This window comes from Cavia porcellus, unplaced genomic scaffold, assembly GCF_034190915.1.
Source record: "Cavia porcellus strain 051 isolate PalLab524CR breed Dunkin Hartley unplaced genomic scaffold, mCavPor4.1 scaffold_1, whole genome shotgun sequence".
Lineage (NCBI taxonomy): Eukaryota > Metazoa > Chordata > Mammalia > Rodentia > Caviidae > Cavia > Cavia porcellus.
In genome coordinates, this window is record NW_026947484.1 from 33,450,784 (window position 1) to 33,477,428 (window position 26,645).

At 31.4% G+C, this 26,645-nt stretch overlaps 1 protein-coding gene across 6 annotated transcripts in view; it reads left to right on the plus strand.

Moving 5' to 3' along the window:
- Positions 1-26,645, plus strand: part of Mipol1 (mirror-image polydactyly 1) — a 283,729-nt gene that overhangs the window by 37,111 nt on the left and 219,973 nt on the right. For 2 of the 6 annotated variants that reach the window (XM_063246733.1, XM_063246742.1), the window contains exons 2-4: positions 8,766-8,903; positions 9,474-9,551; positions 16,734-16,800. The exons of 1 other annotated variant lie outside the window; for it this stretch is intronic. In XM_063246733.1, the coding sequence (XP_063102803.1) occupies positions 16,767-16,800 (34 nt within the window). In that variant the 5' untranslated portion in view covers positions 8,766-8,903; positions 9,474-9,551; positions 16,734-16,766. Of the gene's footprint in view, positions 1-4,533; positions 5,354-8,765; positions 8,904-9,473; positions 9,552-16,733; positions 16,801-26,107; positions 26,305-26,645 lie in introns of those variants that run through there. 3 more of the 6 variants (XM_063246737.1, XM_063246744.1, XM_063246739.1) reach the window with 3 other exon arrangements.

Consider the following 26,645-nt stretch of genomic DNA (forward strand, 5'->3'; position numbering starts at 1 on the left):
CAGTAAAATCAAACAAAACAAGACAGAATAAAACCAAACCTAACAAAATCATGAAAACAATACAGGAATTCAGAACAAGATAATAAGAAATTAATAATTGTTACCACCTTCCCTTTTTAGACATTTCCTCCTCCATCAGTTTCATAATATCTATTTTGGATCCCACTAACTCCTTCAGTTTTTTATGCTATGATATAACACAATGTTCACATATGAGTCCAAACCATTTCACCCATGAGTGTAATCTTAAATTGCATCCATTTACTCACAAGAGCCTTGAAATTATCCTTTGTTATAGCTGAGTAGCTTTCCATTACATGAAAATACCATATTTTTCTTATCTATTCTAAGTTTGATGGGCAAGTTAACCTTGCTCTTTTCTGGTTTTTCTGTTACAGGAAGCAATTGCTTTCTGTCCTTGACTTTTGGTCTATAAATACCCTTTCAAGTTAAATGTGTTTCTTGTATACAGCATATTGATAGCTCTTGTTTCTTGATCCATTCTGCCTGTATTTCTTTTTATTTGTAAATTGAGGTCATCTACATTAATGGTTACAACTGACATGCTATCCTCTGTCATTGGCCCTTTACCCCTTCATTCAGTTGTCTGTCCTGATTGGCAATCCTCCTTTGCTGCTGTTTTTGGAACCTTGGTCATCTTCATCTCTCTCTAGAATATCCTTTAGCACTCTCTTTAGGGTTGGTTTGGTAGTCATTAATTCCTTCACTTTTTTCTTTCTCATGGAAGTATCTTATTTTTCTATCAATTTTGAAAGGTAGTTTTGAAAGGTTCGAAGTTGTTTTCTTTCAAGATTTGAAACACTTCACTCTAAGCTCTTCTTGACTTAATGGTTTTATGTTGAGAAGTCTGTGATTCTGATTGGTGTTCCGTTATAGGTTGTTTCTTTTCTCTAACATTCTTTAATATTCTATTCTTGTGCTGAACTTCTGGTATCTTGATTATTATATGTTTGGGTGTAGATTTATTTTGGTTATGGCAAGTTGGAGTTCTATGTGACTCACTTTTCTGTTTGCCAGGTCCTTTTTCTGTTTGGGAAGTTTTCTACTATTCTGTAAATAGTCTTTATGTCATTGTATCGGCCACCATTTTTCTGCTGACACTTATCACTCAAATTATTTTTCTTTGTGTCATCTTGCATCAATTGAATTGTTATTTCCTATTTTCTTGTTATTTTTAAGAAATCTTTTCTTTCATGATAGTTAGCTGCAATCCTATCTTCAAGATCTGAAAGTTTGGGGGCTGGGGATTTAGCTCAGCAGCATAAGCGCCTGCCTTGCAAGCAGGCAGTTGTGAGTTCGATCCCCGGTACCGATAGAAAGGAAAAAGACAAAAAAAAAAAAAAAAAAAAAAAAAAGATCTGAAAGTTTATCTTCAGTCTCTTTCAAGAGATTTTGCCAGCTTTTGATGGAGTTTTTAATTACTGGGATGTCTCTTTGAATGTGTTTCATGCAATTCTAAGTCTTTCTTATATCGTTTATCCAAGATTTCCCTCATTTTCCTTTGCTTATCTATTTTTTGAATCTGTATCTCCTTTAGATATGCTCAGCAATTCTTTTATTATGTTTTTCATTTCCTCTTTTACCTGAGATAGTATTTCTGATCTAATTTCACTTGTAGCCTCATGAAGTTTTTTTTGTTTGTTTTGTTTTGTTTTTTAAACTTCAGTTGCTATCCTTTCAGAGAGTTCAGGTATGTGACTTCTAGTTTTTTCTATGTCTTTATCTCCCAGACTTTTCTGTGTGGGCTGGAGGTCTAAGATTGCCTTTTGCTCCTTCATTTTGACAGTTTCCTGGGTGTCTCCCAACCAGCTAGTTGTGGGGTCCCAAGTAGTTCCCATGTTGGCTACTTCTCCGCAGTGTAGGGAATGGACCAGGCACCTGAGTTTTTCCAAACCCAGGTTCCTGGGGAGACGGTGGGCATGGAGAAGGCTTCTCCAGACGTGTGCAGCTACACTGAGGCTTCCGTGATGACCGTGAGTGCGTAGTGGTGGGGTTGCTGCTTCTCTCAGCTTACATGCCTATAGTAGGGCCTCCCCTGATGGCAGCAGGCACACAGGGGTGTGTTTGTCTGATTCTCTTGGCCTGTGCTGGCTGCCTACGGGAAGCAAGTGTCTCCTATGGCTGCCTGTGGGGGACGTGGGGTATATCTGGCTGTTTCTTTCTCCCTGCCTGATCTGGTTACCTGAGGCAGGCAAGTTTCCTGATAGTGGCTTAGGCACAGGGCTGGATCTGGCTGTTTCTCCCTGCCTGTGCTGCCTGCCTGCAGGAGGCAAGCCTTTCAATGGCAGCCTGGAATGCTGTACTATTATATTACCATACTGTATGTTATATTTTAAAATATAGCTTATTTTCCATTTTGAGATTTTTAAAAAATATATCTTTTAAAAGTGTATCCTTTGAAACAAAGTGAAAGGAACATACACTTCTAGGTCCTAAAACTAGAGATAGTGTAGTACTTAAATGGAATTATAGTTGAAATTATCTTATAAATTTAAATTATAAGAATAAAAATTGTGTCTTTAGGAAATTTTCTCTGTATAATTTGGCTTCTCGTATTTTCTTTTCATGCTGCCCTTTTTACTAAATTATCTGTTGGATATCTATTTTAGGATCATGTTCTTACTGCATATGTTTTTATTAGTAAAAACATTTGTCAAGAATGATTCAAGAAATTACTTGAGTTTTGTAACTTCTCAGAAAATGAAGAGTAGTGGCCATGACTTTCTTGAGATTGGATAAGAAATTCAAACCTTATGTCAGATACTTATTTTGCTATATTTAAACACTTGATTTCTAGTAAGTGTTTTCTGTGACTTAGAAGATGTCTTTATTTGTACTATTTTTACAAATAAAATACATTATTTACCTGTACCATTGCTCTTTGGGAATAATTTGATGCAATAATCTTGGCAAATTGCATAGCTAAATGACATACTAATTTTAAAATTATTGTTAGATGTTCAAAACTCAAAGCATAATGTTATTATATTTATTTTCATACATATGCCTCTAACATCTTTTTGTTAATAGTAATTAAACAAAAACTATAGAAGATTATTAAATGAAATTTTCTGATTGCTGATGTTTTTGTTTGATTTCAAGTAGCCATTTTTCACAATTGTTATTTTAACTTGTTCAAATGATTTTTTTTAACCTTTTATATGCCAACTTTAACTTGTTCAAATGATTCTTTTTTTTTTAACCTTTTATATGCCAAGAACTTTGGTTAGTTATGTAGAAATGTTAGCCTGTGTGTAGAGAGTTCATCATTGCGTCAGAACCTGGCACTCATGAATCTTAAGAAATCAGGCTGTTTGTTCCCTGGAGAATTTATTGTATAAACTTTGTTTTTGTATTCTGCTCTGTGCTAGATTAAAAGTGATTTACATTAGTTTGATTTAGTACAAAACATTTCAGGATATTTTATAAAATCCTGATACATGATTTAGCCTAATGCTTGACTAATAGCTGGCCACCTGTGACTATAAAGTTGATACATAAAGTTATCTGTTACAGTGACTTTCATTTATGGAAAATAGTTGTTTTTGATAGTGATTTAATGATCACTACAGCATATATCAAAAAGAAATTATCTATAACATAGACATATGAAAGTCATAATATAGAATGCTTTCATTGTATATTTTTAAACTTTAGACTCCTGAACTTTAGCATTATTACGGAGAATTGTTGAGTGAACTAAGAAATGTAGTTTTGAGAAAAATCTGCTTAATTTGCAGATACTCTTTCATACATTTTGAACTCTTTTTATTCCCACAATTTTTTGGCCTATATTTTAGTGTGCTTTGAGCTTGATTTCACTTTCCTTAAACCAAGCAAACAAAGAAATATCCCTAACAACAAATAACTGCAAAAAGTTATTTAGGAAATAATATTTTTTCCAAAGTTTCAAGAGTCACAAAAATCACTTTTTTTTCGTTTTGACTCTCAGCTGTAATGTGACAGGCTCAGGATTTCCTATTAAAATTTTCTAAGTTATAATTATTAAAAGTAATACAGGCAGATGGTAATATATCTATATCTGTTAAGTAATATCTATCTATATAGTACAATATATCATATAGATAGATAGAATATATATAGCTACCATATAAATGAGAGATGTTTCTTTTCCTTATTTTCTCAATTTACCCACTCCAACTGTTAAGGCTCTATTTTTTTTTTTTTTTGAGGCAGACTCTCACTATGTTGTTTAGTCTGACCTTGAACTATTGTATCATAGGCTGTCCTTAAACTCATTAGCAGTCCTCCTGCCCATGTCTTCCCAATACTGAGATTACAGGCATGAGCCACTATGTCTAGCCTTCAAAGCCCTTTCTTGAGACTAATCATTGGGAGTAATTTCTGTGTATCTATCTAGAAAAAAAACAGGCCTACTTAACCTTTTATACATAGGCACATATAGTTTGACATTTATCTGTTTTTTAATTTATTCATTTTTATGCCTTTATTTTTGACAGGGATGTATTTGTTTAAGAAATTGATTTGTCTTGTACATCATTTTGTATGTAAGTCCTAGAACAGTATCTGGATCATAGTATAAGCTGTTTAACAAATATTGTTGAGTCTTCCATACATAGTACATATTTCCTTAAATTTGTGGTATATACAATATAGATTTACTGTACAGTTGAGCTATATTTTTTATTTTAAAAAACAAAACAGGAAAAAGGATAGAAATGACAGAATTTCAAAATAGTAGATGTGGTATAAGAAACAAAAAAAGCTAACCATGACAGTTTCATGAATGCAGTAGTGTAGGCAATGTGATGAGGGGAGAATTTCTGTTATAGATAGGATGACCAGGCAGAGCCTTTTTAAAGAGATGACTTTTGAGCAAAGCTAAAATGAGAGAAAATTAGGAGAAACAGAGAAAAGTCTATGTAGCAGAAACAGCAAATGTAAAAGCTCTAAGACAAGAAAATCCTTGGTGAATTAGAGAAGGAAGTCCCCATGATTGGTACGTAAGTATTTGCTCTTTCAAATACAGTATACTGCTTCAACAAATATCTTTGTACAGAAAAATATATTTTAATATTTTTGCATTTCAGCTATGGAACTCTAGAGTCAAATAGTATGTGCATTTTAATAGCTATAATATAAAGCCACTTTTATCACTTATTCTTTCTCTCTGAATCTTTTCTTACAAACCCAGCTCTAAAGAATTTAATTTGCTGGTGCATGCCAGGGAGTGGATACACTGCATAAGTGGAATATTTTGGGGGAGATAATTTTATCAAGAACTTTGAGTGTTTGAGAGTCTTGCATAATGAGATGAAAATACAGTAGTACAACATATGATTAGCTTACAGTAAGTAATATTTTCCTCTGTGAAATGCGGTGCTTCCCATTGGCCATTTAATGAAATTGTTCTAGTGTAGAAATTGTCAACATTTCTCCATTTATGAAACAAAAAAATCGATTTTTTCTAGTATTATTTGGATACAGTACAGTATTTTAAGTGATTCCTAGTTTGAGTCATGGATTCAACTTGCACAAATTTGTAATTAAGTTAAAGGGATATTATAGTTTTTTTTTCCCAATGTCATCAGCCAAAAACAGGCAATAAGCTTTTAAAGGAAGAAAGGACATCCCCTATTTATGGTAAATTTTACAAAATCCCGGGTACTGTTATGGGGAATAAGATTTTAAGTACTATTTTATGAAAAGGAGCTATTCAATTTTAAATGGTAGATGTCAGAATTAATTACAATTTTTTAGGCAAATTAGACATTTTAAACTAGTCAAAAAACAAATTTTGTTGCGTGAATTATTTTAATGCTGAGTACACAAGAGGAGTCAAGGTCGGGTGGTGTGGTGCATGTGTGTAATTCCAGAACTCAGGAGACTGAGGCAGAAAGATCATTGTGAGTTCGAGGCCAGCCTAAACTGCATAGCAAAATCCTGTTTCAAAAAGACAAAACAAACAGAAAAAACCCCTCAAAACAGGAAGAGTCAAGTCATATTTAAGAGCTTAGAGATGTTTGCTTAAATTTTTAATCTGTTTTTTGATTGGTGAATATAGGAGACTTCAGATATATTAAGATTCCCATATATCTAGAGAGAGGAATGTGAAGTTTTCTTTATTTAGTTTCTTTTCTCCTATATAATAAGACTCACATTCTTAGAGATTTAAAATAACTTAGAGAAATGAAGTTAGGCATCTGTGATGGAGAAAATTTTAACTGAACAGATGCTAATATTGTGTGTGATATTAGTTGCACTAGGTTTTTTGTAAACATAGATAATCTTTTACAGTGCAATTTGTAAACAGATTTTAGATGCAAATTGATTTTACTGTTTTTTGAGCCTAGTGTAGATTAATAATAACAAAAGTTAATTTACATTTTATTTTTAGTAAATTAGCATTTTGGATAAGAAGTCCAGGTTAGGGCTGCGAACATAGCTCAGTAGTAGAGCATTACCACGTGAGAGGTCCCAGGTTCTACCCTAGAAGAGCAAGAAAACAAAAAGAATCCCAGTTTATCTGATTGTCTATTGTAAATATCCAGTTAGTTTTAAATCTTTAAGATAAGAACAAGAATTAGTATTTTTTTAGCATTAATCTTTTGTGCTAAAAAATGACACAGGGATAAAATGATGTTTTGTGTTTACGGAAATGTACTCCTATTATGATACATAGATATATATTTTCATTGTTTGGATCATTAAAACATCTAATTTTTGCTTAAGAATATGCAAATGTGCCATTAAATCTGTTTTTTAAAAGATTTTTCCAGTTTAATGTCTGAATCCAAATTCATAAAGAGTTGGAAAAATGAGATGTCTGAGCTATAGGATTCACAGGGATTTTATATGAAGCCTATTTAATCAGGATAACACTGTTATTAATATTCATAATGTCAGCTGGAACACAAATGATAGACTATGGGGCCTAAAAATTTTACTTGGTGAATTTATTAAAAGTAGCTTAAAAAATTAATGGAATTTAAGTAAAGTTAGTGAATATGAAAATCTTGTGTTAGAAAAAATTCTCTATTACAACTTGCTTTAAGATCATTTTGCATTGATGTCTTTTGACAGATTTCATTGGTACTTAAAGAAGAAAGATGCATGAATGGTCATTTAAGAGGATTTAAACACATTGGCACATTAATTTTTACATGAATAATAAGTACTTTCCAAAAGCAATTAACTTACAGTGTACAAGATATGAATTGAAAAAATAAGACTCTGACATCAAGGGCAAAGCAAATGTGCTGTACATTTTAAACTTAGTGACAGGACTTTCTAATATTTTGATTTATTTTATAGTTTGCACAGGCTATAATTTAGAGTATGTTTTGAAATCATGTGAAAGCAAATTAAAAGAGCATCCATTTAATGCTCTTTCCAAATGATATCGGTATAATGTTAAACATTGTCTTTTTCATGTACTGTTTGCATTTATTAAAGAAATAAACATTTGTTGTGCTAATTACTATATTTTATTAAAGAACTGCTGAAATCTATAGAAAAGCAAAGGGATAAACATTAGGTTTAGTTTTACAAATCTGTGTTTTTAACACAGACTCACTGATTGTATCATAGCTTAAAAGTATAATAAGATTTGAAAGTTTAGTCTGAAAAGTTAAGGGTGTGCTGAGTAATGCACAATAAATTCATCCTGAATGTTAGCTTAAGAAAGTAACAAGGTGAAGATGCCTTAAGGCCAGCATGCATTTTATGTTGTGTAATACTTGTTAACACTTTATGTTTTAAAATATGCTTATGACAGTTATACCAGTGTGTTTTTATTTTAGTATTAATTACAAAGAATTTTAGTGTATCATGAAAAGTCACAGTAATACTAAGTATTTTGTTTTATATTTTATGCAAATTTTGCTACTTAGAAATCATGCCTTATTCTTTTGTGTGACAACCGAGGTAAGCCTTACCACTGATAGATCAAAGGTATTGACTGTCATTAAAAGTTTGGGGCTTGCCCAGTGTGTTTTGGGACTCAGACTGAGAACTTTATTAGGAAGAATTAATTGTGTGGGTATCTATAAATTATTGTAATATAAAACATATAGATTTGATAGAGGAAACAAAATCAAACTGATATATTAGTCATTTTTTCTAGCAGCTTTTAAAAAGGTTTTGTTGCTGGATGTTTTTGGCTCTGATATCTTCACTTGTATGCCCAGGAGAGGGCAGCATTTTACTATGTCAGGCTCTTAAAAAGAATTTGCCCTGCTTAGACTGTCAATGTTTCTTGTAATTACTCCCAGTATATTTGTTGCTTGCTTATGAATTAACTTGCATTTATGGAACTAAATCATTCCAATCATTTAATTACACCTGAGGAGCTGAACTATAATTGCTTGCTTCCAACTAGGATCTGATATGGCTTGAGCAGTATTAATTTGGTGTTTACTTTTCTGAGTGCTAAAAGCATTAAAATGATTGTGCAATGGGATTACATTTTACTAATTGCTGGCATTCATTAGCTGGGTAAATGATGAGGAAGAGTGACTGTATAGTGCAGAGGGATAAAATTATGGTTTTAAATAGTATATTACTAAGCACATTAAGGCCTGTAAGACATGTTTTAAAATACTCCAGAGGTTATTAAAGACTGTATTTTCTACATGTCTTGCTATATGAATCTCTTATTAAAATACTGCAATTATTATTAACCTTTTTGGGCAATATGTAGGGAAATGGCTTCATTGACTGGAACATATTCCTTTGATATTAATAACTTCCTATATTTTCAGCTAATCCAAAAGTAAATGAGGAACTTAGAAAAAGATTGCCAACTCCAGATCAACATATTTAGAGAAAATTGGAAAAGGAGAAGCTTACTACAGCTTTATTTGAGGACTTTTTAAAGAACGCAGGGTTCTAGCTGTGAGGTAAATCTACTTTTATTCTCCTTAAAACCATGTCCCCCCGCAAATTGCTTAGCTTTTATCATGTTTACTATTAAAATAAATGTAAGAGAGAAATAACAATTATTTGACAAGTTGATAGTGGTCTTTATATTTTTTAAACAATTAAAATGATAACATTAAATTGGGTTTACAGGTGTTAAATGTTTTATGTGGGTATATGCACAGTAAATTCAAGTCAATATGTTTTTAAGTTTTTGATATAAAACAGCATAGACAATAAAATTTTTGTAAACAAATGAAATTTTAGTTGGAGAAGATTTCAGTTAAATACATTGAATGCTTTCTAACCAAATGAGCAAGGATATCTAAAAATTTAACCTGAAGTGTATTTATGAAAACATAACTGTGAAGAAAAGAAACTTTTCCTAAAAAATTTAATTTCACCTGTTGAAAATACAGAGTTAATTGTCTTGTCATACTTGTCTTAAAAAACCATTTATCCTGTAAATTCTCTGTCAAATAAAGGTAAGGTTTAGGTGTGTTCTGTTATATTGTTTTAAGTTTATTTATCTAGAGTTGGCTTTATTTTAGCCTCAGTCTTGGAGCAAAAACCAGGGACATTGCCAGAGCAAACAAGAACAGAAGTACAAATGGAGGACTGGTCAAAAGGTAAGGTCTTTTAAGGTATTAATGCCAAGCCCCAGGTGTTATGGCAGTTCAAGTCACTGAATGAAGTGTATTTATTTTAACCAATAATTTAGAAGCAGACAAGCACACACACACACACACACACACACACACACACCCAGAGGAGACTTACACAAAAAGACTCATATATTACAGAAGAGACACAAAGACACAGAGAAAGAGATACTTACAGAGAGAAACGCACATACACAGATGCAAAGAAAGAAATTGTTTGAGAGAGAAAGTAGAAAAAGAGACACAAGGAAAGAAAATGAGAGAAATGTACACACAAAAAGGTAGAATTTACTGAGAGAATGACTGGGAGAGACACGACGCACACTCAGAGAAGGAAGTCCAGAAAAGGAGATGATTAAAGAGGAAGGCACAGAGACATGGACACGTGTAGGGGGGCGCACAGGGAAAGCACACACAGATTCATGGAGGAGAGACGCAGGAGACAGAGATGAAAGAGAGTGAAGGAGACAGAGAGAGAGCACATCGCACACATACGCAAACTCAGAGAAGAGACTTTTAAGAGGCAAAACACACGCAAGGTAGAAGAGACAAGACACTTGGGGACAGTGAGAGACACCAGAAACACAGACATACAGAGAATATGAAAGTAGCAATAAAGAGTGAGAACGAGAAATGTACATGGAGACAGAAGAGAGAGAGACAGAAGCATACAGGAACATGTTGATCCAGAGACACCTGCACACCATGAGACTTCCCCAGCGGCATTCACAGAGGGACATGCTCAGAGGGAGCTGCAGAAGCAGAGATACACAGAAATGTGTAGATGGAAACAAAGACTGAGAGAGATCCAGGAAATAGTAGGAGAGAAACAAAAAAGATACAGATAGGAGAGGGACACGGCCTGAGGGACAGAACAGTCAGAGGCAGAAACACATTTTAAAGACAGTCTAAACAGAGACAGACAGAGATGAGCTGAAAAAAGAGCTGAGCGGGAGTGGGAGCAGGGGAGAGGGTGCAGTGTGTATATGGAGCAGGACAAGGAAGGTGTAAGATGTACTGTAGGAAAATACTGAAATATTTGAAATCCTTGGGAGGTGCATCATCACTTTGAATATCTGTAGTTGGAAACTTAAACCTTTATATGTATTTTTTTCTTTCAGTTTTATGATTAAAATGTAGGATTATAGTCTCTCCCCTTTTTGGTTCCCTCTCTTCCAGCAGAACTCTTTTTTCACCCTTTATCCAATCACGTTATTACTTGTTTTAGAAGGTTAAAGACTATTTTGAGGGACTTCTATAATCATTACATTAAATAAGTTAAAAGTTATGTATTATTTTAATGTATAAGGTGCTGACTACACCCCCATTTCTGCATTTCTAATATGTGTCTAGGGTTATGCTACCATTAGTAATTTTCCTTGGAACCCTGAACTGTGTGTGTTTAGAATCCAGTTAATTGATTGAATTTTATGTACAAAGCAGTAACATGTAATATCTGAATAAAGTAAGATTTTTAATGCAAGGTTAATAGTTGTAATGCATAAATTATGTGACACTTCATTTTGCTTCACCCTACTTAGGTACAAGTTTGTGATAAGAATGTATTATTCTGAAGTTGGGAACTATTTTTGTGGCTATATTGATTTATTCAAATAAATATTCTTCTTTTGAAGTGCTCAAAAGGCATTCTACTTAATGTATGCATAAAGGAAGAAAAAGTCAGCAAAAAATAATGTGCATATTACTTATGTTCCCTATTGACAAGTTATCTTGTAAAACACATATTGTTCACATTAGGGAATAAAAGATCTTTAAGGAACCAGGGGAATTATTTTTTGATAAATCTAAAAAGATAGAGGCAGTAGAAGAAGTGCTTCTCATAGATGTAAAATAACCAGTAAAGTTTTCAAAGAAGCTTCTTAATACTTAAGAAAGCAGTTTGTAGATGTGATGATCTAGACTTCTACATAGTTTGCAAGAGGCAGACTTCAGAAAATGTGACTTAAATACTATTAAGAAAATCTGTGTTTTACAGGCATTTTTTACATTGGCAACAGAAACAAGACATTATTTTTATTATATGCTCTTAATAAGTACATAATAAGAAATAAAGTTAATTTCTTATTAATAACTTAATAAGAAATAAAGTTAAACAAAAATGTAGTATCTCCGGAGGTCTACGATAACTTTTTCAATAGTAAACTCTCTCATGTTATTTTGATAACAAAGTCCATGAGTTTTATCTTAAAGCACAAATTATTTCATTCTATTTTATGCAAATGTATTCATAATCTATTTGTGTTAATAGTTACTTAATTTTATTTCAAATTTTTTAATGCATTGAGTTAATTAAAACTTGTATTACACAGGTATGCCTTTGCATTCTCTTAAATTTCTTTATAAAGAGTACTGAAGTGGTCATTCTTTTTCTGGCTTTATGTATAAATATTGCTGAAAATTTTTGAGCCAAAGGAGTTGATAGATTAGATAATGTAACAGATATAATCCTTTACATTTTAAAATTGTTTTGGTCATCTTGGAAGTTGGTAGTCGGAAAGGGTTAAGACATCTACAGGGTTTCTTTAAATAGCTTAAAAACAACCCCAAATGAATTTTTTAAAGTTGATAGAAATAATATAGATGTGAATAAGTGTCTATTGCCATATGATCAACTATCTTCTGACCTCTTAATTATTTTGCCTTTTTGTGAAATCTATTTTTTTGTCCGCTATAAGAAATGAATTGAAATAACTAGGGAAGTTTATGCTTATCCAAAGTCACCCCTCAGAAAGAATTTGGCTTGTGGTTTGTTGTTTAGCCATTTGTATTCTGTAACTTTGGATTCTATATCTGAGAATTCAACCAATTGTTTTCAAAAATATTTAGAAAAAGTTGTGTCTGTACTGAGAATATATAGACTTCTTGCTTATATTCCCTAAACAATATTATAAGAACTATTTACATAGTTTCAGGTAATCTAGAAGTAATTTAAAGTAATCGAAAGGACTGTGAGCAGGTTATATACAAATTCTACACCATTTTGTATAAGAGATTTGAATATCTGCAGATTTTGTTATCTGCGGGGAACCCTGGTACCAATTCCCCAAGGAAAATGTAAGCATGACTGTAGTTATTTACTTAACTATGTAAGAAAAGAGGTGTGGAGCTCAGAAATCTTTATGAGTAACTATTTGGAATAACATCTTAAGTTTCTTATATTAAATTTGGTGGCTTTTATTAGCAGAGACAAGATTTAATGGTTTTATAGTATACAACAATCCATCAGAAATAATTTGTGTATTGTTTATGGATCAATATGTGTACTAGAAGTCCATAGTTACGATTATATAGGTAAAGGTAAGAACTAGATACGAGTTACATTTTGAAAATTATGAGACTCATTTAAAATTTGAAACCTTTAGGGGTCAGTGTTCCCTAAGAAAGGTTAAAAAAGGTTTCTGTGCCTACCAAAATTAATTATTAAGTCTGCTCTCTTTAAAATTGTCTTACTAATTGAAAGTAGGAAATGGCAAAAATCACACAGACCCAAGAAGCTTTAGACAAAAACCATTTCATGAATTTTTATTTCTAATTTTGTTATTTTCAGGAATCATTTATTATGCATTTGGCACACATTGTGTCTCCTCTTATGTATTATCTAAATTTAGATATGGATTATAAATTTTAGGGTTATCTTTTTCTTTAAGCTTAAAGTGAGTATAATTCTCAATTAGGATTCTTTCTACTTATATGAAACAAAATGAAAAACCACTTCTAGAACTACTTATATTAATAGAATTCTTACATGTTGCAGTTTATTAGAAGTTAGTAAATATTTTTAAAAATCTTATCTCGGTAAATTTAAGTAAAATGAAAACTTTATTCTCTTAACTCTAGAATTAGACTAGTGATTACTGTATCTTTTATACTGTGATTTTAATGGGTTTAAAGAATTATTTCAGTAGGTATAATTTACAAGTTTCTGTCTTGTTAGCTCCTTATTAAGTCAGGATACTGTTTATTTTCACTTGGCTTATTGAACCTGTGCCACTATCTGCTTCTTTTATTATTATTGTTTCATTCATCTTTCTGTTTTTAAGGTATTCAGTTTTTTTAAACTTTTGTCTATTGTTATCCAGTGGCATTATAATTGCAACTATTGCATGATTTATTTATGAGTAGACAATTAAGGAAACAGTTAACCTATGTTTATGATGTTTTTACATAGTGTTGATGATTATGACTAAAATATGGTTGTAGAATCTCTTATTTTTATAAACTCTTTTAGGTTTAATGGAGGAAGGAAATCGCAAATTAATTAGAGTGAATATCTATTTTTTAGCTGTTCTAATTCTTTAAATGTAATACTGAATATCATTAAAAATATGATTTTTCAAAGAAGCATAGTCCGTATTTATGTGGTTGGTAGAATATAATATAGATTTAGTAATATTTATGTAAGGTAAAGTCTAATCTTGTCTGTGTTAAAATTCTAATTTCAGTAATACTCTTCAGACTAGTGACATCACAGAATATATGCCTTTTTCTTTTGGCAAGTATGAATTTAAAGTTGAATTTAGGAATTTTCCATATGCCGTAGAGATGTTTAAAAAAAAAAAGTAAAATGCATGAGGTCTGATTAAATTTACTGTTTAGCTCCAAAGGACCTAGCTTAATAGAGTGCTAGTAGTTTCTCAAACATGACCATCTATAGCATTTGAGGGTGTACTGGTAGGAGCCTGTCAGTTGACCAGTAAGGATTAATTTGTTTCCCGAGGAAATGCTGAGAATAGTCTTGGAATAATGATTCATGTTGTATTCTTTCATTTAAAAAATTAATTTAATTTAAAGAGATTTATTATAATAGGATTCAGTGCTTCCTTTTTTCTTTTTCTTTTTTAAAGCTTCTTATAAAAAATAATTCTGTTACTACACTTAGTCAGTAGAAAAATGGGATAAAAACCAAAAAATATTTACAAGAGTAATGTAGTTTTCTAGCTGGATATAGTATTTGTTTTGAATCATCTTTTGATAATCATCATTTATGATATGAATACAGTGATGAGTTTATTCCATGTATTTCTTTTTAAAATTTTTTGATGGGGTTTTAAAATTTATTTTTATAGCAATTTTAGGTTAACAGTAAAGGAAGAGAAAATTATGGCATTCCATATACTTTTTACCTCATATATACACAATCTCCTTCAATAACATTCTGTACTACAGTGATACATTTTAAAATCCATGAACCACCCCATAAATTTTTAATAAAGGACAAATCTGTAAAATAATAGAATTTTTCTTTTTCTTTCTTCCCCTTTCTTTCCTAAATTTGGAGCCTTTTAAATAAGTTCAGGCTGAACTTCTCATGTGTAATTCTTGCTGCATTTTTGATCTTCAATATTATAGAATTTTTATAAAAATGATGTTTTTCTTTTAATTTGACCTCCTTTTCCCCATTTCCCTTCTGTTAGTATGATTTTTTGTTTGTAGAACTTGTGATTCTATTTTTTGTTGTTGTTTCAAGGAAATAACTACTTTTTAAAAATACACATGCTCTTATAAATTTGTGATAATTAAAATATGACAAAATTTTTTAAGTAAAAGAAACTACTTAATGCCAAAATTATTTTGCTTCATTTTAAAGTCTCTTTTTTGAAGATTGTGTTCCTCAGTAAAAATCCGCATTCAGTTTTGGTTGTGGTCTTTCATGCCAGAACACTTCTAGAACACTTATTTATAATACAGATGTTAATATGATATTACTAAGTCATTGATTTTCTAGAAATTAAAATTTTACTTTAATATCACTGTTGTGATTTCCTTTCTATGATTCTTATAAACTTCTGAGTACAATGACATTTTGTTGTTGTAGAAGACCTAAATACATTAGTATCTAGTGAATTTAAGACTTGATCCTGGTTGACTATAGAGAGGACTGATAATGACTTCCTTGACTTAAAGATATTAAGAATACTTAAAATTTTTTTTCTTAAATGGCAAAATTACATACTTAGTATACATTTATTCCCTTCTTTTACTTATAAATATATCAAGATTAGTAGAGTAAAAATCTTTTGGAAGAGTTCTCCAAATACCCCAACTTTTAGTTATTTAGTTTCTATCATCTAGGACATTACTGCCTTTTTGTGAGAATTTCAAGTATTATTTTTCTTTGTGATTGGCTTGTTTGCCTGGAATATGAAAAGCCAAACAGGATAGGATATTCTTCAAAATTTTGAATTGGTTAAGCAGATTTTAGTATAAATAATTGAATTAAAATATTTTGAGGGGGGCAGGAAGTGAAGTTCACTGGTGTATAGTGTGATTAGTGAACATGAGGCTTTAGTTTCATTCAATCCCTGCTATACCTCTGTCCCAATACAATCTGTAGGTTTTGGTTGATATTGATAATCATTTGCCAAATGGTACAGTTATATTGATATGGTATAAAATAAAAAGTTAACAAGTGTTTTAAACAATCTCATTTTGACTTACATTTTTACATTTTGACTGATTCTAGATTTCATATATAAGTTTTTAGTGGTTAAAAATTAGGATGCTAGTTGGTGAAAAATGAAAACCAGTTAGTTCATATTGACAAAGTTATATTTGTTGCATAAAAAACTACATATGTGAGTTCCTGATATTTCACTAGTTTGGAAATTAACAAATCATTTTAATGCAATATTATTCTCTCTACCTAGCAATTTGGTATACTCTGATCATATTTGATTGACATAACTAACAATGCTCATTGATTTGAACATTTTTATATAACAGTATAAACAACTTAAGTATAAGATACCTATATTTCTTTATAAATATATTTTTCTACCCTGGGGAATTAAATATAGATAAATAGAAACTCCTAGCAGATAAGGACATGTAAGGGCTATTTAACATTAATTTTCTTGAACCAATAATAAGGAAGGAAAGAAATGATAAGAAAGACAACAAGTGTATAAATAAGATCTTAGTTTTATGTTCAAATTCTAAGATTTGGGATATAAAGTATGGAATATTCTATATTCTTTTGCCAGATTAATGAGAGATTTCAAAATCTATATCAAAAACAAATGCTGCAAAATATAAAGTCATTGAAGCATCTTGTTCAGTTGCCTTTAAGAACTGAAAGTTTAAAAACAAGTAATGTTGGAGGTCAGTAATCTGATCTTTTCCTTTCAGAAACCTTCATCATCTGTATTTTATAATCAACCAATGCAAAGAGTACGACAGGATTACATTAGTTCAGGTAAAGAAGCACAGACAAAAATTTTTTTCATTAAAAAGCAGTCCTCAATCTTCTGAGAGTGCAGTAAAAACTAATACCAGAGACTTCTGCATTTTTATTAGGACATTTACTTTCTAAGATGTTCTGTATGGGTCTTTCATTACTTATTTTCTTTTTGAAGTATCTCTGCCCCTCCCCCAAGTCATTTGAAATGAACACATTATCAAAAAACAAATTTACTTTTCTGATGCTTTTTTTTTTTTTAATCTCTAGTACTTAATGCTCTTTTTTAAAAAAAGTTTAAAATACCAACTCCTCACCAGTGGTCTGATGACACTAAAAGGTAACTGACCAACAATCTTGTTTAGCAGTCATAGGTAATGAAGTAGCTCTCCTACTTTTTCCTTTTACCCTCGTGTTTTTGTAATGTAGTCAAATGATAAATTTGAATGAAATATATCATTTACATAGAAAGTTATGTAATGATGCCATATAGAGTATAATGATTTCCTAAAACCTTGTATTTAAAATAACCTGAATTACAATGAGAGATAAACAGAATATTTACCCATCCCTTATGAGCTGCTGCTGATATGTAAATTTATTCTTCTACTTTGCACAAATATACTTTTGAGCTACTGCTTAAACACTTTGAGGTCCTTAGTCAAACAGTTTTAATGATGCCTCCAATATTATGAAAGTGTGACATTTGATGAATGTCTCATATAGTTTTGATATCTGGGCACATGTCAACAAAAAAATTGAGCATTGGTTTGTCATGCAACACCTAGATAATTTATAATTTTACTGTTTATATCCATCTTGACATTTTTTATCTGCCAAAGGCAGGTTTCATTTGGAATCTTAATCTGAGATTTATTTGGTGGATCTGGAAATCATAGCTAGGGTTCCCACAGGAAATGGTCCATCTACCAACAGATTAAATGGCAGTTCTGCAGTTGTTAGGGGAGCTCTGCATTTAACACACATGCCTACTCATTCAGTCAGCACTGTGGAGAAAAATTAAAGTAGTAACCCAGGTTTAGGAACAATGTAGCTAAAAACTCCCATATTTGCTGAATGACAAAGGGTTATATAGCAGCATTTCATTTTATTATTCGTGCTTGAATTTCTTGTTTGCTTTGTTGAGTCTGCTGACGAATACTAATAAATGCCTGCAACAATCCAGAGGAGAGATGCCTGGCAACAAAGCTATGCGGTGGACCTCCCTGATCTTCTCCAGTTCACAACCTGACCTTTTGAAAAATTGGTTGGGCTAAGCTGCAGAATTTGGGTGTAATGGTTATTGTTAACTCCAGCTTTAGGATTTATTAATTTGTGTGATCAAGACTTACCTATGCTTCAAAGTTTCAAAAGACCAAACACAATCATCCATCCATTAGAACTAACATTGTTTCAGTGATTTCCACTTAGTATTTGACTGGTGATTCTTCTGCATTGTTTTTCAAACCTAAAAATGTTCTTAAACAAAATGAATGACCCATATAATGAAAGTCTGTTTTTTCTCTTTACATGTAAATTATGGGAAAATTTGTCTTTCATAAATGATTTATGAAATTGTTAAATTCACATAATTGGAATATATTCACACTTTAACAAAAAATACATGATTATTAAACCCATTTTATTTGCAGTTGTAGAAATTTAGACTTTATTTGTCTTTAGTACCTTATATATTTTTTAGTAAAATTTAAGAAGGCTGAAAAGATTAGAAATATCATTAATGGCCAAATAGCTTATTTCGCTGGGGAAGAAAAATAATAAAATTTACTGTTTTTGTTATTCAAATTGTAGGATAGTTTTCACAATCATTTTGGCCTAAATAATATTTTAATATTTTAAATGAGGTGATACAAGTTTTACAGACCTTAATTTATGTATATATCCATAAGTAGTTGGTGTGTGCTTTAGATCACACTATTTTACTGTTCATTACTATTATATGATAAAGAATGTTGAAGTTGAAAAAGTTAAACATTATGATAGAATTTCACAAGTACGTGTGTACTTTATGCAATTCTTAGGCAGAAATCTGAATTTTTTCCAATAAAATAAATATTTTTTTCAATAGAATAAATATTGATGTACTGATTACTTTAAACTTTATACAACCAATAAAAACTTTTTAAAAAATTAGTGTAGTATGCTTACTTTACATAGTTATTTTATAGTAAATTAAAGAACAAAAGTCTAGTAATTTCTATTAATAGCCAAAGGGTAATTTGAAACGTTGTGCATTAAATCAAAGACTATAATAATCAGAGATAAAATAACATTACCTCTTCATTGTGGCATTGTGTTTATCTAAATATTGATAGATGAATCTATATCTGTATTTCTGTATTTATATATCTGTATAAATTTCTAGGAGTATAAAGGATGCAGCTTATTTTCTCTAACGCAGATATCCAAGTGAATAAGTTATGTGATATTAACAGGTGTTGTGATTTTTCTGTCTTTACAAATCTTTCTTAAAGCTATTTCAATACCTTGTGTCTATATGTAGGCTCTACTTACTAGTATGTTTTTTTTAAATTTCCCTCAATGTATGCACAATATATTTTACTAGAATTATATAAGAATCTTTGTCTGTGTTCTCTGTTATGGCGGCTACTGGCCACATGTGACTGTTAGACATTTAAAATGTGACTAGTTCAACCTGAGGTGTGCAGTACAGAACTAAAAAGGAATGTAGTATTTCTCAAAATTATTTTTGCATTTCCTGTTGAAATAATATGTCACCGTTACTAACTAGTTTTTATTTCTTGTTTAATATGCTTACTAAAAAATTTAAAATTATGCAAGCCTAGAAAATGTATTTTTGGATAGTGCCAATATCACTGAGAGTACTTCTCTGTCATCACCTTTTGCTTAGTTCTTTTCAAGTATTACTGTTTTTGTCTTTCACCTTCTTTTCCATCTTCTCAGAGCAAAATGCATTTTAAAATTTCTTCTACGTCCTTCCTAGCATGTGTCATCTTACCATTGCTTAATGAGTATGTAATACTGCTTTCATTTTTGAAGTATGTTTACTTTCCATATGTCTTTTAAGTAGTCTTCCTTTTCATTGACTCATTTAATTGTAGTGAATTAAAAAATGTAATATACCCTCTGCTTTTTTGCTCTATGAGGAAGATAAATAGGAGGCTTGTGGACTATAAAGGAAAATAAACAGATGAAAAGACAAGTTATAGAGACCACATCTATGTAATTATTTTTTTATAACGTATCAACCACACGTTGGTTATTAATTTTGTGTTGGAACTGAAAAATACGTAAAACAAGAGTCTGTTACAATGTTATTTTTGCTGTATATGGAGAGACTCTAAAAGTATATTAGCACTTTTGTGTAAAATCTAGGCAAAAGACATTAAGTATGCAAACAAATTTAAAAATATATGGTTTTCTTTTCTTTTTTAAGACTGTTGAAGCCAAGAAATAATGCCCTGAGAGAATTAGTAAACAGTTTCCAAGTAACAAGTTTGCATTTTATAAGACAAAAGTCCCCAAATTACCTCACTTTCTGTGCCTTCTAAATTAGATTCTGTAAGTATAGGAACTTAGGATCCACTTACCATGATTAGAATCATGTACCAATGTAATGAGTGCTGTTACAGAAATATTTTAGTTCACAAAAATATACTTTCATCAGTATTGAATTTTCTTTCAGGATCTTTCCTTATGTCAGAATTTCTAAATTTCAAAGTAATAAATGTTACTTATTTATTAGTCTTATAATCTGATACAAACTTTATTGAACTATTACATATTAATTACAACTTTAAACCATAAGAATTTCCTGTTTTTTAAATTAATTAGCCTGAATTAGCCTTTTATTTGTTTCCCATTTCCATGTCTTCTGAATAGTTTAATAAGAAATTATTGTAGAATATTAATTTGTCTGTAGGATTTTTTTCCAAATAGCATTTTCTGAAAAAAAAAAAATCACATGTATAAATAACAATATGGTTGGTTAGAATAGGCCTACTGAACTTTAGCTGCATAACTACATGCTAGCCATAGACCATCAATTAAATTTGATTCGGAAAGATATTTTTGATATAAAGCAACTAGAGTAATAACCAGAAAAATATATACCATTCTTGCTTTTATTCTTAATATTTGAGATAAATTAATAAGCTTTATAATTTTGAATCTAAGTTTGAATATGATTCCAAGATGGGGATACTTATTTCATAGAATGATAGAAGAAATCAAAATAGATAAATTTTTAGCAAAACAAATTTAAAGATATTCTCTAGCATTTATTGGGTACATTGTGCTGATACCTTTCCAATAGATTTCCTTTTTTTTTTGTCTTTTTCTTTTTTTATCGGTACTGGGGATCGAACTCACGACTGCCTGCTTGCAAGGCAGGCACTTACGCCACTGAGCTAAATCCCCAGCCCCTTCCAATAGATTTCTATAATTTAGTACTTGTAACAGCCTCTTGATGTTTAGGCACAGCCTCTGTATGCTTTATATTGTACTTTGTAATGGTGAGAGTTTAGTTTGCTAAAGGTTGTGGAACTATATCATGGAGACAGAATTCAAACCATGCAGTTTCTCTTCAGAACCCCCACACTGGTTGTGGTTCTACTTGGAAAGTAAGTACATCAATGTTGGTTGGAGTGAGGCCTCTTAGATGATCACAGTAGGTAGAACAGTAGGGTACAACTACTGTGATATGACAGAAATTTCTGATGTGCTTTTCTATTTTATTTTAAAAGCGTTTTTAGTGTGCATTTATAAGAAAAACCCTCTACAAAAAGAGATAAGTAGAAATATTTACTAAAAGAAATACAGTATTTGTTTTACACATATACAGATAAGCATAGTTAGAAATATATTACTTAAAGAATTGATAGGCAGCATTAGGAGTCACTAGCTCTAATATTGTTATTTTTTGAAGCTAATGTATATTTTTTAAATACACCTTAACCATTGAAAAAGATATCATTTAAGATGTAGGACTACATAGTAATTGGGTCTTTACACATTTACAATGTAAGAGCCATACATAGACAATATAGGAAAGAAAAGCAGAAAATATAAAGTGTTTGTCATTTTTAGGTTTATAAAATCAGAAGGTATGATATAAGTAATAACTTTCCTCTCCGTGCCATATATCCCCCCAAAAGGTAATTTAAGAAAGTGATGATCAGTTGTGTTAACATGGGTCAGAAAGTGTGGTAAAAAATTGCCTCCATTAGATACAAATGTGCCTAAAGAGTACCTTTAAGAGTTAAGAGATTCATTTATTTGAATGTATTTCCCCATATTCTGTCTTTTTGTCTCTTCCTGTCCTTAAGCTCTCAGGTAGCCAGGATGTTGCTATTCTGAGTTAACTCCAGAGGATCCCAAGAGACAATTCTAGCTCAACCACTCTGAAGAAACAGCTCTGTAAACAGTTTTGACCCCCCCCCAGGGGACCATCAAATCCGTTTACACAGATACCAGTTGTCACAAACTATTTACAAAGCCAGACAGAAGAGAATTTCCCAGCATCTAAGAATCTCTATTTGAGTCCAGCCACCACCTCAGTTTTGTAGAATACTCATGAAATAATAGTAATTTTGGTTAGGAGGCATTATTTCTGATTTTGTCTCAGTTTAACTGATTATATTTTACATTCATGTGTAATTATCTGGAGAACTGAACTCTACAGGAACCCCAAAGCCTTTTCTTTTCTTGGATAGGAAATGCTATCATAATGCTGTTAATTTTCCAGACTAAGAGAATCAAGGTTTAAACACTAACTTCAGACTGTTGGTAATACTGATATTTCCAGAATTAAAACAACACAGCCAGGCTGTTGCATGAAAACTGTAAAAGTCACTAGAGAGATAGATGCAAGGTCTTCAAAGCACATGTTGCAGCTAACTAACACACATGCTTCAGGATTAAGGTTTCAAAAAATCTTCACCAAATTCGCTTGACTTACCCAGATAATAAACGGTTTCTAGAAATAGCTCTAGATGGCATTTTAGAGAGACCATATCTATCTGGAACATCATGGTTTGATAACACAGGGTAAGTTTACATGGCAATGATAGCATCAAATAGTAACAGCAAAAGTTGGAAACTATATTCTTTGACATGGCGAAATTCTTATGCTCCTATAAAAGTGTATCCCAGAACAACAAATAAAAGGATAGAGAGTAGTCATAAAGTATTTCAACTCTGAGAAAAGGACATCATACTTCACAGATTTATTACTTATGAAGAGATTACTTTATTCTCTAATTCTATATGTAGAATTGAATGTATATGTAGAATTGAATCTGTATGTAGAAATGAATTTAAATAATATTTCAATTATGATAGAATAGTTAACAATGACATTGATTAAGCATTGAAGTGGATTACTAGAAAGAGTTTTGATTTTAGACAGGAGGGAGGGATCAATAGATTGGTTTTATTTTTAAGTTTTCATCTTCATAGAGATAAGTTTGAATCAGAAGTGAAAATTTGATTTTTGTTTAATATTTTTAATCAACTAGCATGCAAAACAGATTTGTGGCATTATATTAGCTTATCTGTTCATATTTCCAAATGCATTTCTTTCAAAATTTGGTGGGCAGTAACAAGTAAGCTCACCTAAAGCTTTTAGTAACGTCATCCTATTTCACTTCATAAAGATCTTTATCTTGGGCTGGAGTAGTTAAGGGTAATAATTAAACACTAAATTTAGAGTTAATAAGTACTACCTTCTCATTTGGAACAACAACTAATCCAGAAATTGTATTTAAGTTGGGCTTTGAATAAGGGGAAAATTTTTTCAAAATACAAAATCTTAAAATTCATCCTAAAAACTCAAAGTGCATTATGCCTATGACTTATTCTCAACTATTTCAAAAAAAATGTGTATGTATAGGTAGAGAAAAATAATGGAACTATGCTAACATGTTAGTTTGTAAAGGAATTTGGATAGGAATTTTTAGTGCTTGTTTTACAATTTTGAGAGACACAATATCAGAAATAAAAAGGTAAACAGAAGACAATTATTCTACCATTATTTTTTGTCAGCTTTGTTATCTGTTTTTTGTAGCTTCTGCTGTCATTGAGAACTTGTGCACTTGGCTCCCATTTTTCCTGTCACTTCCTTGCCTTTTTTTCTGGATGGCTTTAGTGCTTCAGAAGCAGTCCCTCAATTCTTCCTCTCCAAATACCTTTATCCTTGACCTGTTTCATTAACATGTTTCTGAATGAACCACATTGTAGACTTTGTCCTTACTTGGTATTTGCTTTAGGAACTTTCATTCTCAATTTCGTTATTATAGTAAGAAAAATATCTCATATTTTCTGAATTCATTTTTTTCTGTAATGATTCCTATTCCTGTTCTCATATTAATTTGTCAAATTTTTATTTATCAGCCTAACTCTAGACCTTTTGTAATTCATTTTTTTGCATTTTCCTACTTACCTGTTTTGGATCAAATTCCTTTGTAAAATCTTCCTATAGTTTTCATTTGAATCCGAGTATGTTTGACATATTATATGGTCTATAGCCCTAACGAAGTCTTATTACATTGGATTCAAATCATTACATCAGTAGGCCATCCTCTTTGTATTACAGAATCTTTGTGGGAAGTGTCTATTTCTTGCTTATATTTGTTTTTCCCAGTATTCTGTCTCAGGCACAGAACACTGTAGGGCTTCCCTGAATGATCAGTAAATTGTTTAATAAGTACATTAATTAGAAAGATGAAACTTTTTGTACAAGTGATTGAACACTGACATACAGTAATGCAGTATGGCAAAGAGAGAGAGAACACTGAAAACCTTCCAAGAATTTAACAGTAATTTCTTGAAATCATATTTGCCAAGGTAGTTGCTAAAGACAGAACAAAATACAGAAAGGTGGAACATTTTTATAAATCAATCTTGTCCACTCTAAATTCTCAGTAGAAGAATACAAATGGTCTGATTTGCAGAACAGGATTTAAATGTGTGAGGAACAGTTCAAAAGCTTTTACTACTGAACAAAATTTAAAATATCCAGAAATAGAGCCAAGTCACCCAGTACAGATTTTTAAAAATATTGTAGAATTAAATTTTGGAAAAGTGTCAGAAATTGATGAGCTTACTTTAATAATACTTTAAATTATTAAAGAATCCATGAGGGATCAACAAAGAATCCTTTTATTGGAAAATGTACACAACTGTTTTAAGAATTTGGAGAAGATAGCCCAGCAGGTGAAGTTACGGTGATTTACCAAGAATTCAGGGAATCACAAAATTTGACTTCAGAATAGGTTAAACCTGAAGAAGGAGAGCTATAAAACTAGTAAGCATATACCAAGTACAGAAATCAGAAAGAAGAAAGATACTGACCTAGACCTAAAAATGCAGATGAAAAGCATGGAACAAATTGCAGATAATGTTACAAATGAATTCAGATGATTCAGGTTAAGGACTGAAGTAGATGGTGTGGGAGCTGGAAACTTTTATAGCTGGCAGAGTTTCTGGATTATGCCATTTCCTTTCTGAGGATCTTTGTACCTCATGAACTGGGAAATAGTATAGGCCAAAAGAGTTCTTTATTGTGTTGCTACAATTCTGTTATTTTGACATTTAAGTAACTATAAGTTTTTCATTTTAATTGTTTACAAACATAAATGTTGGTGTTAAAAAGGATTTTGTAATAAAGTCATGTTATGAAGGGTTTTCTTAATATCCATTTATAAAACTCAATCAGATTTTGAGGCCAGTCGTAGAAAAGTAGGATGGTAAGTGAACATCTAAAACAAAACAACTATTTTGAAGTGCCATAAACTAGCTTCAGACATACAATTTCTGTTCTTATATGTATTTTAAAATTTGAAAAAAAATTTTTTGTCCTTTTTGAGACCAGTTCTTGCTATGTGGTCCAAGCTGGCCTTGGGCTTACTTTGTAGCCCAGGCTGATCTGGAACTTGCAGTGATGCTCCTCAGCCTCTTGAGTGCTGGGTTACAGGAGTGAGCCCTCATGCCTGGCTGTTCCTGTAAGTACTAAAGTTTAAACAGAATATGCTGTTGAAGTATCATGGCTGATCTATGTACATAGTTATGATTGCACATCCTCTCCTCTATTTCATACCCTCAAAGTGAAATCAAGAGTAATTTCCCCAAAGAATTCTGAGTTAACTTCTAGTTATTGATAAGAATCATATCTACACTTGAACCTTGAAACTGCCTAAAGCAGTCACAAAGAATTTATTCAGGATAAATAATTTATAGAAGGTGCTTTGTTTATAAATGCCCTTATTTCCTTTTATTCTAAAATAACTTTCTTTTGCATGGAAAAACATTTTAAATTTCACAGGTTCAAGAATGCATCACTAAAAAGGATATGGGCCAGGTATGGTGGCACACACCTGTAATCCTAGCACTCAGAAGGCTGAGGCAGGATGATTCCCATATAGTCAAAGCCAGCCTGGTCTGTAGTGAGGTCAAGGCCAGCCTACATGGCATAACAAGACCCAGTCTCAAAAATCACCCCTCCAAAAAAATAAAAAGCAGGTAATATGCTTTTAAAGTTAGAAAATTATATGTATTGGAATTAACAAAATACTAACTACAGTCAGCACTTATGCCTGTCGATCTAATTTGCTAGTGACAGTGTTTGTGTTGCATGTATGTTATGTGATTCCTCTCAAATAAGTTTAGTATACCATTAAGTGTAGACTATTTAAGATAGCTATCATTTACTAGTTACAGCTTAAAGTAATTTTTGTTTAATAGCCAGGCATTGCAAAGTAGATGTCCTTGTATATATAATACATATCTGATAAAATGACAAAAGTGAATTGTAAATAATTCACTTAAATCCAATTTAATATAGAGATGTCTATAAAATAATA